This window comes from Lonchura striata, chromosome 3 (assembly GCF_046129695.1).
Source record: "Lonchura striata isolate bLonStr1 chromosome 3, bLonStr1.mat, whole genome shotgun sequence".
Classification (NCBI taxonomy): Eukaryota; Metazoa; Chordata; class Aves; order Passeriformes; family Estrildidae; genus Lonchura; species Lonchura striata.
In genome coordinates this window covers 18,317,619-18,330,004 of record NC_134605.1, presented here as the reverse complement: position 1 = coordinate 18,330,004, position 12,386 = coordinate 18,317,619, and the positions used below count along the sequence as shown (strand labels likewise).

General features: G+C 46.0%; 2 protein-coding genes across 2 annotated transcripts in view; one reads left to right on the top strand and one right to left on the bottom strand.

Moving 5' to 3' along the window:
- The window catches only part of CAPN14 (calpain 14), a 33,816-nt gene extending 21,757 nt beyond the window's left edge, over nt 1-12,059 (bottom strand). The window contains exons 1-3 of the mRNA XM_077781747.1: nt 11,982-12,059; nt 10,740-10,870; nt 3,862-3,947 (exon numbers count right to left, since the gene is read on the bottom strand). The gene's annotated coding sequence lies outside the window, so the exon portion shown is untranslated. The remainder of the gene's footprint in view (nt 1-3,861; nt 3,948-10,739; nt 10,871-11,981) is intronic.
- EHD3 (EH domain containing 3) overlaps nt 7,891-12,386 on the top strand; it is a 30,163-nt gene continuing 25,667 nt past the window's right edge. Inside the window, exon 1 of the mRNA XM_021537018.2 lies at nt 7,891-8,362. Coding sequence (XP_021392693.1) covers nt 8,136-8,362 — 227 coding nt within the window. The 5' untranslated portion in view covers nt 7,891-8,135. The remainder of the gene's footprint in view (nt 8,363-12,386) is intronic.

The window sequence follows — 12,386 nt, the reverse complement described above, 5'->3', positions numbered from 1 at the left end:
CTGAGCGCTTATCACTGCATTTTCAAGGCTTTAATATCACTGTAGATCTGAGTGAAATCAAATTGAGTGACCCCATTGACTTTTACCAGAGCTTTGAAGCCATACACATGGCTATTCTATGTCTCTGCACTATTTTAGGCTCTCCAGGATATTTTCATAACGTGTTGCAAACATGAATGACAGTCTTTATTCAATCACATACTGTCATGAAGTTATTTCCCCTCCCCTCACCCCAAAAAAAAAGAAAAAAATCAATGTAAAACAAAGACTAACAGAAAAATCGAATACATTAGGTTTTAGAAAGCCACAACTCACACTCCTATGATAGTTATTTTGCCCTTTTTGCCTCATTTTAGAGAATGATATGATCTTCCCCAAGAGTTCACATTCCATCTTGCTGAACACCACAGATTCACACATGAAATTGCATGCTGAAGTATTTTTTTCCTTGTAACATTCAAGACAGATGTTTCTCATCCCCTCACTAAAAACACCAGAGAGTGATGTATTAGGCCTTTTTTTAAATATTAGCAGCAATGTTAAAGATTTGCACCACCCCTTGCTGGGAGAAATCATGACTAAAATCTCAGTAGGCAAATCACTTCCATCAGTGCTAACAAGGTTAGTACAATCAGTTATTACGTGAAAAAACTAACCAGGATGCAAAGCTAAAGAAATGGTTCACATGCCATAATGATACAGTATTTGGAAGGCTGCCCTACAGAGGAAGCTCTTTGGGACTCAAAATCCCTGCCCCAGGCACCCGAGGATGCTGGTCTCAGTTAGGCACCAGTGGATTGTTACTCCCATCAAAACTGAAGGTCAGCAGCAGTCCCTGTGAGAAAACAAACAACCATACATTGTACTGTTCAACCACACAGAGCCCTTATTTGTTATAAACCCACTCTCCAAGTGATCCACAAAGCTTGACCCTCAAGGGCAACCAAGAGAAAATCTTCAAAAGATAAAGCTGGAAATGAAAATTCAATTTTCTGTTGTACTGTAGACATTTCAGAGCTGAAAAATAATTTAAGTGCCTAACAACTTGCTTACTTTTTCTCTAGATGAAAAATGCTCTCTTCCTCCAAACCCTCCCATTTTACAGCCATTGGCCTTCATGGCTGCAATTACATGAGCAACAGAGAGAGACAGATTTAAGAGAAAAACAATGGAAGAAAACAGCCTGGAGACCAGCTGCACTTTACATACAGAGGCAAAACATCTATGAAGAAAAATTTCTCATTCTGATGCTCCCCAGGAAAAGAAGTGGAGAGAATTGGCACACTTTGAGCTACAGCAAAGAACAAATATTTGAGACAGGTTTTGTGAGTGCAGAGTATTCACAGTGCCTATTAAGTTAAAACTATTTTAACTTTTCACCAGTTCTCACTTCGGTCTAGAATTTATTTGAAATAATAATCGAGTTTTATATACAGGTCTTGAAACCCAAAGATAGTATGAAAAAAACAGTGCTTTCAAAAATGAAGGTTTAAAGCACATGAACACGCAGCCTTATTTTCAAGAAATTCAACCAGCACCCCTGACTGTAACAGTATGTCAAGTCAATGATGTATGATGTATGTTTGCATGTCAATGTTTGTATGTTTTGAAAACCTCCCAGATGAACCTGACTGTGTGTTGTTTTAAACTCTTTTCCAAATTACCTGGAAATCTTCAAACAAAAGATGCAATGAAGTGTTTTATGTATCATAAGCAGTCACTTCTCAGACAGCAAGTGTTCCACCTTGTGTTTAACCTTCTGCCTGGCCACAGCCCTGTTTATGAGCAGACACCAGATACAGCTGTATATTCCTGTACTCCACTCAGCAATGGTACTGAGCTAGACTGAATCAGTCCTCCTGCACAGGTGGAGCACAGCGTGTGCCTGTCTCTTCCAGCAATTAAAATTTCTAAGGGAAAGCAGCCAAGTGTAGCACACAGAGGTTAAGAGCTTTAGAGGGAAGCCATGAGCCAGTAGGTTAAATGGATTTTATTCTCTATTCTTTGCACAGTCCCCTAGTTAGCATATTTACCATCTGATCTAAGTCCTTCCACTGCATTAGCATCCTATGATCTCCCTGAGCTATCTCAAGATCTTAAATGCCTCATCCCTAAGTCTTGAAATGAGAACCTGAAGAATCCATAAAAAATCCTTCACTTTTTGTAAAAGTAACTGGACCATGAATTAATTCTCTGAGAGCCTCTTACTCACTCTGCAAGAGGATTTACCTCAGGCAACACTTGGACAGTAGGCAATTTGAGGGCTAAACCTGGGGATGACAGAGCTCAGCTCCTCTGATTTAACAAAGAAAATCAAAATCTGGGCTGAGGAGCTGCTCCTGATTGTGTAGAACAGAGTAGTAGATGTTTGCATGCAAAATAATAAATTTTAGGGTGAGCAGAACAAACAATGGAGGGGCACTTTTTACAACCATTCATGTAATACAGCAGAACATTAGCTACAGACATTAGTAGTCATTAGTCAAAATGATAGTGTGAGTATATTAAGCTTTGTTAATCTTTATTAGTCTTTAAACAAAACAGTATAAAAACCACTTGCAGGTACAACCTCTAGTCTTTGATTAAACAGAATGCTGTATTTCAGAAAAAAAATCCTCAAGGCTGACTCCTGCTCTTCCTGTGGGCTTTTAAAGCAAACAGAAATATCCTGAAAAGAAGCACTGAACTCTGTTTTCTCACTAAGTTAATGAATATAGAGGCAGGTGGATGACCTTTCCCTGCATTTCCTGTGCTTAGATTATTGGCCCAAAAGTTGATGAGCACCTTCGGGTGCTGAGATTTTCAAGGTCAAGCAGTAAACCTGTTGCCACTGATCTTAACAAAAAGTCCATATAAAAAATGCCTTGATGGCTTTCAGAACTTCAAGCAATACCTCTCTGACCAAAGATTCACTTTTAAAGACTCTGGATGAGATTTTAAAATACCTGTCCTTTGCTATGGAAATTGTCCTAGCTATGTCAAAATCAGTGGAAATATGACAATCTCATTTACTCAAGATCTGTGCTTTAGCACTAAAGGTTACAACATCCTATTCATAAGCATCCCAATCATTAGATATTCTGACTACCCAGAAGTCCCTCTAATGACAGATGAAATTTCTCATCTCTGCAGAAGACTTAAGTGATAGAGTATAAGCCAAACCAACTCCAAACAGCAAAAGTGAGAGAACAAGGGTGCACAAAATCTGGGTAAGCTAAAACACCAGCCTCTGTTGCCAACCACTTGGCAGGCAGAAGCATTGGAGCTGTGACATGCAGGGCAGCTGATGCGGCTCATCTAGCTGCTTTACATCACACCCATCCTTCCCACATTTGCTGATACAAACTTTTTGCCTTTCCCTTCAACACCTCCAAAGAACAGCACAGCAGCAGCTGCTGTGTTGTGTAACTAATACCCCATCTGATCCCAGAGGACAGCTTCATCTTAACGGGACAGAGTTACACTCCCTTCAAACCCCTGGAAAATCCTAACTCTGCGCTAGCCCCAGATAACTGCTAAATGCCACCACCAAATGCCTCTATATAGCACTTGGTATTTGATGTCCTACCTTCTTCAGGTGGGTTCTCACAGCAAAGGATAACGGGCAGTGATGCCTTCTGTTCATAAATAGTATGTTTGCCATCTCTCCCTATTTGTGTATTTATGTGCATGTATATATATGCCTTTCATACGTAACCCCAAGAGCCTGTCCTAACCTATCAAACACAGTGGAAGAAGCAGGAGGCGGGGAAAAAAACATTGAGCAATGACAGAAAATTCTGGAGGATCTCAATGCAAAATATTTTACGGAAGACATGAAAGAACAGGTCATCCCATCATGCAGGCTACCTTTTGACTCACCCATTGCTTCAGTGGACAAAAGCTTCCTTGTTTAGTTTGTCACTCGATTATTCAAAGCACAAAAATCCACGTCTCTCCATAAATCACTGGAAGGTAAAACAGGAAGGTATGTTCAAATGTGTCTTAATACATTTTAACAGAATTTCTACTTTTGGGTAAGAAAAAGTTCAGAGAAGAATTAATCTCAAAGCTCCCATATCTTCTCAGAAGAGATGGGGACATGACACTTTGTCAATCAGTTAATCGTATCAATTTCTACAAAGAACATTTATATAAGTTTGATGGAGGTGTATGTCCTATGGCAGAGACAGACAAAATCATTCAAGAGTTATAGACCAAGTTTCTGCATTGCAAGGATGGCGAAGGGCTCAGAGGATTTTTCTTTCCAGCACTATTACAGATATCCCATCAGTCAGGTCCCCTGTATGCAATACAAACAGTTTTCTTTGCCAAACAGATCTAAGGAGGGAGTTCTCTGGAAGCAAGAATGCTTTCCATTCACTGGATGTCCATTATCCAGCTCCACATTCCCCATTTTTGGGGGCACTTCTGGGTATCAGCACCTCGTTCCATCTCAGGCAATGAGGGGCTAAGAGCAGTATAGGGAGGGTAGAAAAAACACTATGTGTATGTGTATGTGCATGTGTGGGTGTAGCAAGACACCCAAAAAATGGTAGGAGAAAGGTAATGGAAAATATTTCAGAGGAATACGAAGGAGCAGTGAGGGCAGAAGCATTCTGAGTTGCAAAGACAAAGCAATGAGCGAGGAAAGGAACAGACTATGCTGGAGACAACACAGGCCATATGGCACCAGCAGGCAGTTGAGAATTTTGATCCAGCTGAACCAGAGGAAACTCTCCCTCCCTTACTTATCAAATTAGTATATTTGGGTTAATTTTGGGGGACTGCTGCTCCTTCCTCTCCCTTCTTTCCTTTCCCACAACCCTGGTTATTCCCTGTTGAACCCATCAGCACCTGAACTTTTGACACCGTCTCCTCAGGTTTCACACTTGGTAATAGACAAACAGTGGCAGTAACTGCACTGGCAGGAAGTTAATTTTACTGAACTACACTGCTCCCACAAGCTTCTTGAAACTGTCTGAGTCACCACATCTTTTCAGATTCTGTGACTTCAATATCCCATCCTCAGATGATCTTTCCTAGGAAGTAAACCTGTCCAACCTAAGGCTGCAGATAAGCAAACACATTTGTCACCATTTCACAAGTTTCAGTTTTAAAACATTGTGTCTTGCTCCCAAAACCCCAGGTTTCATTTTGTGTGCAAATACTACATGACTTAGTTCAGCCTCACTGACTTTCATCAAAGTGGAAGTGAAGCTTTTCCAGCAAGCCTCTCTCTCCTGGTCAAGGTAAGCATCCAGCTAAGTGACTGCAAGCCCGTTACCAAAAGCAGGGACACGACTGAGAAATTACAGAACTAAAAGTTAAATCTATAATATCTTAAAGATAAAGACAAATTCTATAGTAGAGGACTGTAGCAGATCCCCACCAATATCAGACAGAGATATGATCAGAGCACTGCAGTAGAGTGGCTTCTGTGCAGCACACTCAAGGGAGAGTTTCTACAGTTTAAAAATGTAAATTACTAAAAAAACCCTCCACTTACTAAAGATTGCACCATAAGACCAATCTATCCAATAGAAAACCATCCATTAAAACACCTCTGTTTAAGAAATTAAAAGGAATAAAGAACAGAAGGAGATCAAAACTTTCAGTTTGATTCTGGCAGAAAGAAAAACCTAATTACACTATAAATTTCCTTTCTTAATTTTACTTCCTTTTGTTTTTGGCAAGCTCTGTACCTCAAGGTAAAGATAGCTGTTGAGGAAGTCAGTCTCAAATGGCTAAGAAAACAGACTGAAAAATAAACAAAAATGTGTAATGTTTGTGAGATACCTACAGAGAAGTCTATAAAGACTGTCAAGTTTCGTGGTGATCTGCCCTGGAGATAATGAATCCACAGAAAAGGGGCTCTTCAGCCAAGGCAAAGAATTTTTCTCCTTTTTTTGGCCATTTATCCATCAGATATGCATATTTATGACTTATGAAGTTTAATGATTAATATCCTCACCTTGTAAACGAGGAACAATTGGGCTTGTGCCATACCTGTGGCAGTCAGCACAACAGAAAACTTGCTTTGCTCCCCATTTTCTGCATTCAGGAAGGGCACCAAGGTGGCCTGGGGAGATTTACAATCAAAGGCTTCCTGGCCTGGCCTTTACTCAGCTCTGAGGATAATACAAGCAAGCACCAAAGAGACTCCATATATAGCTGTAGAAATGCCAGAGCGCCATCAGAGGAACACAGCCCATAAATGGCAGAACTATCTAGAAGATGAAAGTGATTTTTTCCCTACAAAATGAGTAATTCTTGCCAAAACATGTTGGATTCTATGGGGCCTTTCATTTTCAGGAGTTTTCACTGGAAAGGAGTAATCAAATTCTTAAAGCCAAAAGCCTCTATTTATAAAACTAAAGAAATGAGGGAAATCGGTCTTAAGGAGGTTTCAAAACATCAGTTCCACTTTCAGCTCTAGGCATTGGCAAGAAAGCAGAAAAGTCTGATCTTCAGAAAATACAGTCAGCCTGCTATGTTCTTCCAGAAAAAGAAAACTGGTCCCTGCAATGGCTTGCACCTCCTAGGTCAGGCCATGCCAGAGAGTGTACGAGTGCCTAGGATCACACAATGGGAACGAGGAAAGTGTCTTCTCCTACAGTAGAAGGCATAGAAATGGACCTGGACCATTGTTCAGGCACACAGGACCACACAGCCCCCATATGACCCCCCTACTGTGGGGAGGAAAAAAAACAAGTTTTAATGTAGAATTGCCTCTGCTTATGCAAGGTCTGGGCTCCTCCTGGCTGCTAATGGCTGGGAAAGGGCAGGAACTGCCACACAGCAGGACTGATTCCAAAACTGCCTCTTGCCACATTTTTCAGACCCGTGGGATGGACTGAAGTGAAAAAGCCTTTAAGAGATATTTTAGGAGAAAAATTCCTGCTTTATCCCAGCTGTGCAGTGGAGATGAGGAGAGGCTGGCAGCCGAGCTGATGGCCAGCCCCAGGGACATGCTGATCCTCAGGCTACTCCTGGAAAACCTATGCAGCTGTCCTGCCATCCCCCATTACTAGAGGAATAAAGAATTTGGGACAGTAGATAATTTGCCCATCTCATCTGCTTAGGTGGAGAATTCCTCCAGGCACAGCCAGAGCTGTGAGCCCCACAAAGTGAGGGGCAGTAGTGCAGCCCAATCACCAGGCTGGGGAAAGAATAGTCCAAGAGGCAACTGAGCACACCTCATCAAGGTGTGTAGATATCTAAAGTGGGCTGTCAAGGCAATGGAGCCAGGCTCTTCTTAGCGTGCCAAGCAATAAGACAAGAGGCAACAGGTAGAAACTGATGCACAGGAAATTCTACCTGAGTATGAGGAAGAACTTCTTTATTGTGCTGATGACCACACATGAAACATACTACCCAAAAGGGCTGCAGACTGTCCCTCACTGAAGTATTCCTCAACCATTTTATCGCAATCTTGTGCCATGCGCTCTGGGATGGCCGCGCTTGAGCAGGGAGGTCGGACCACCACAGGATGGTCTCTTCCAACCTGACCCGTTCTGTGATAGGCTGCAGACCCAAATGAGGCTGGCAGTGCTCAGAAGCAGCCGGCTCCCTCTCAGATTTGCATTCGCACGGTTCATTTCAGTAGATGTTTTAAGGTCTATTCCGAAGAGAAAGAAAATAAGCTCTATTTAAGGGCTATTTCGAGGCGAGGAAGGAAATAAAATGGCGGCCGGGCTGAAACTCCCTTCAACGGCCGGCAGGGGGCGCGGCGGGGCGCGGCCCCTCCCCGCTGTCCAACATGGCGGCGCCCGGCGCGGCTTCACCCGCCGGGGAGAACGGGCGGCGCCTGCCAGGAACGGCCAGCTTCCGGCGCCCGCCCCTTTCCTGAGGGCCGGGCCTCCGCGCCATGCCCACGCCGGGAGCCGGCGGCGTGAAGGGAGGCGGCGCCCGCCGGTGCCGCTGGGCCAGGGCTGCGCGGACTAGCCGCTCCTTCAGCCTCCCGCGGGGACCGCTTTCGGGCTGAAATCGCCGGCGCAGGTGGCGTGAGGGCGGACGGCCCTTGCGGGTGGGCGCCGGAGCGGAGTGAGGCCCGCCCGGCCTGAGGGGGATGCGCGGCTAGCCCGCGCTCGCAGCCAGCCCAGCCCAGCCCAGCCCCGGTGGTGGTCGCGGAGCTGGCGTCAGGAGGCCACAAGATGTTCAGCTGGCTGGGCACCGACGACCGTCGGCGGAAGGACCCGGAGGTGTTCCAGACGGTCAGCGACGGCCTGAAGAAGCTTTACAAGACCAAGCTGCTGCCGCTGGAAGAACACTACAAGTTCCACGAGTTCCACTCGCCCGCCCTGGAGGATGCCGACTTCGACAACAAGCCCATGGTGCTCCTCGTGGGGCAGTACTCCACTGGGAAGACCACCTTCATCAGGTAAAATCGCGGTGCCTGCTGCCCCCTCCCAGGCATGCCTGCACCCTCGGCGTCCGGGCACTGGGGTGGGGCAGAACGTGTCTCTGCTGCCTGTGCTATGGCTTGATCCCCTTTCTGTTGCCCCCTTCGCGTCCCCTCAAAGGCTTTTCATTGAAAAGTCACCTCCACTCAAACGCAGAGCATCCCTTCGCAAGCACAGGGTGGTGCAAGATGTCCCATGAAACACCGACGTGGCAAGAAGTAGCCCAGGGCAGGGCTAAGGAGTGCAGCGGGGCAGGAGTGCGGAGATGTGAGTCACTGGGGCCCTCCTGGCCGTTCAAAGTGCAAAGGCTTTGGGAAGCCTCGCGCGGGGCATTCCGTGCCTGCGCTGCCCGGCTTGACCCTTGTAATAGCGATTCTTTTCAATTTGCTGTAGCTTCTGAGGCAGCTTTAAAGGGGATGCTCCGGTTTGCAGTCGTCGCTGTTACAGACGTGCCTGTGTCTGTGTTTTTCTGCGCTGTCCCAGAGACAACACTCAGAACCCACTTAAAGAAGCGTGAGTGCAGGGAGACCTGCCCCTCTTCAGGGCTCCAGAAGGAGAGCCCTGTTTTAACTGTGTCCTGCTCGGCCGAGATGCAGGGACCAGCAAGTTCCTTTCGAACTGTAAAGAAAGAGCAGCTGCCAGCAGCTCTTTCATTTCGATGATGTGAAACTGTCACAGACAGGGTTAAACTTTTCCGCTGGACTTCGTTGCAGGGATCTCTGTTCAACCATGCTGCTAGTTCAATTTGCAGCAGCCTTTCCCTTGGGATCATAGCTGAAGCTGCGCTGTCCGTGTTTCCTATGTGATTCATAAGCTAAGCGTTAAATTCCAGCCTTTTTCTGGTGTGGCTGTGTTGAAATCTGTGGAATTACCCCAGTGTAAATCTGGACGCGAGCCACAGGCAGTCAGCCCTTTGTTCTACCAGTATTTCTTGGTGAAGGAGGGAACTGCAGAGAGTAGAGAGGTGAATCAAATTGACTGTACCTCTAAAGGAACGACCTTGAGAAATGCAGGGGCTTTTTTTTTTTATGTGCTGTAATATTCCTGCTGCTAAATTTCCTGGTCAGGAGCCAAGAACAGAATGCATTTGTGTTACCTTGGCATGTACCTGGCAAACAAAGTTTAAGAATTAAAAGGCAGGTCAGGTGGATGGTGAAGGGTTGCAAAAGACTCAAAAAAGCATTTTGCACATGTTTGCAAAGGGAGTCACTATTCCCAAAAATAGAGAGGATAGCAGAAAGGGCTGGTTCCACCTCAGATCTTTGTTCTGTGATATAGTACCAAACCTGTTTGGAAAGCTTTTTCTATCCTCTGGGTCACAGGCACTCAGAGCCTGAACACAAGGAATTGCTGCATTCCTGATAAGGCTGTCTAACAAAAGCATCTCCTTTTAATTCTTTCCTCTGGACTGTCAGCATCAGTGTTTCCCTGCAGTCTCACCTGCAGGCTGCTAGCAGAGACTTCCTGCCTTTGCCCCTCTCTGTTCAGTGAAGTCCTTGTTGTGTAAGCCACAGCTCCTTTTGCAGAAAGTTTGGGTGCCTAGAGCACGTTACAGGCAAAAGAAGATTGAGTCTTTGCTCATGTGGAATGGCAGCAACAAGCTTATTGCTGCCAGCAAGTGGATCTGAGTCTCTGACAACTGCTTTTCGATCATCCTTCTGTCCTCTTCTCCTAGTTTCCTCCAGGCACAGGACTAGGATGAGCCTACAGGGATGATGGTCAAGCAAAAGTGACCAGGAGCTTTGGCAGCTTCTGCTTCACTGGGGTGCCAAATGGGCCTTCCAGAAAGGCAGAGTCTTCTGTTTAAAATAGTGCCTAAGAAGGTGAAAGTTGAGATCTTTGGTAGAACCCCAGGGTCTCTAACTGTAGAAGTGTGAGAGTCTGTTACTCCAGTGTGTTCCCAGAAAAAGGCCAGAAAACCTCTTGCTCGTGACAGGCTTCCAGTGTGAGCTTGCAGGCACTGCTCATTAAAGAGCTGGGATAAGCACCAGATTAGCATCCATTAGTTATTGTGGGAAGGCAAGTGGGAGCTAAAGTGGAGAGCAGGGAGGAGTTAGAGGGGGCTGGGGGGAAGAAGTGGGAGGGTTGACAACCATTATGTCTTAGCAGTACAGTGAAGCAAGAAACAGCCTCTGGACATTCTGTCCACAGCTTTGTCAGAATGGGGGATAATTAGGGTTATCCTTATGTACCAATTCCACTCTTAAATTGCATCCTGCTTGTACTGCCATGCAATTTAGGGAAATGACTTAATGCCACTAAACAGTCATGTGGAATGAACTCAGTCCTGGCTTACCTGGACCCCAGGACACCTTACTGGGAGGAAAAAAAAAAAAATTACCCTTAGTCACCTACCTAAGGAGTGTCTGTCTTCCAGACCGCTTTCCTTGTTTTGGGGGATCTGAGGTGAATCAAGGAAGAAATGCAAGTCTCTGAAGCACCTAAGCTGCAGCATCTTGGAGTGAGGCTTGTTCTCTCATCAGGAGCTGCTGGCAAAAAAAAACAGTCAAGGTCAGCAGTGAGAACCATTCCTAGAGGTTGAGCCAGGGAAGAGGGAGGTGAGTTGTGTGGCTCCAAGCCAGTGAAACGAGACCAGAGCATAGCTTGTTTTCAGTGGAACCAGGCTGTTCCCTCTTCTCCTTGCAGGGACACAGAACTGAGCCTTTCTGTGCTATGTGAAAGGTGTAGCATTGCTAGTGCAGCTTTTCCATTCCTGCTTCCTGCTGTATCATCTCTTTGTGCTCACTCCCATTTCTCTCCTCAGCATACATTTGGCTGATGCTTTTCCACAGAGTTAGGGGCTGAAAGTCAGTGCTGGTTAGGGCAAGGCAACACCTCTACCTGGGAATATGTGACAGCCACTGCAGGATCTCACTAGAGCCTGGCTTTATAACGTTATTGCTTTTTATGTTTCCTGTAAGAGGGTGGGAGTACAGGACAGAACATTACTCTCCTAATTAACTTAGGTTCTTTGGTAATTTCTAAAAATAATCCTGGCTCAAGTCCAGCCATCCTGTTAATAAAATAAACAAGCCTGCTAGAGCCCCACTAACTGTCAACATAGCTTGCTTTTCTGGTGTAGCCACCCCTTCCTCCTACAGCTAATCATTTGCACGTCCTGGCCTCTCCACACTGTTTGTCACAGGCTACACGCAGAGCTCTGGTGTGACCTCCCTGTGTGGCCCTGAACCTTTCATCTGTGCCTGCATGAGGCAGTTGTCACCATTTCCTCCTGCTCTGCCCTTCTTCCCGTTCCGCTCAGCATCACCTCTGCTGCCACACTCAGCGGCATCCTGCAGGGCTCCTGCATGACTCATCACGGGTAGGCAGCCCCTTCCCCCACATCCTGCGGCACTCCTGCCCAGGGAGCCCGGCCTCTCCTTACCCATCTCCAAATCCACCTGGGAGAGGCGACCCCAAGCGGGACAGGCACTAGCACAGCTTTCCTACCCTGGCCCTTCCCAGGAACAGGCCTGAAATAGGCAAACAGCATGATGCTTCCAGCCACATACCGACTCCAGACATTTCTCTAAAAAGCAGATTGGTCATATAAAACCTATTGTCTCCTGCCTGGAGTACTCTGCAGACTTCCCTTACCTGCTGGGAGTCACTCCCCCTGACCTTTGAAGGTGTTCAGCAGCTCAGCTTAAGGCATGCAGCACTGGCAGAGAAAATTGCTTACTGGTGGTTGGTGTTTTCCACAGCTGTTGTTTGCTTTTCTGTCCCAGAAATCCCCACAAATGTGACAACTGCATGTGTTGTCTAGCTTGCCTTTGGTAGCCAGGGCAGGCTGTGCCACTGCTGAGCAGAAGTGCCTTCCCCCCATCAGGCAGTGTCAATAAAACCCTTGTATTTGTCCTTTGCACAATGAGATTCTTATGCTGCTGATACCCTGCTGCACAATGCACCCGAATTTCCCAGAGAGGCCTGACTTAAAATAGGTGGTGTGATAGTGAGCAGTACAAATCTTCATCCCTCTGGTTTCTTACCACTTGTTGCACA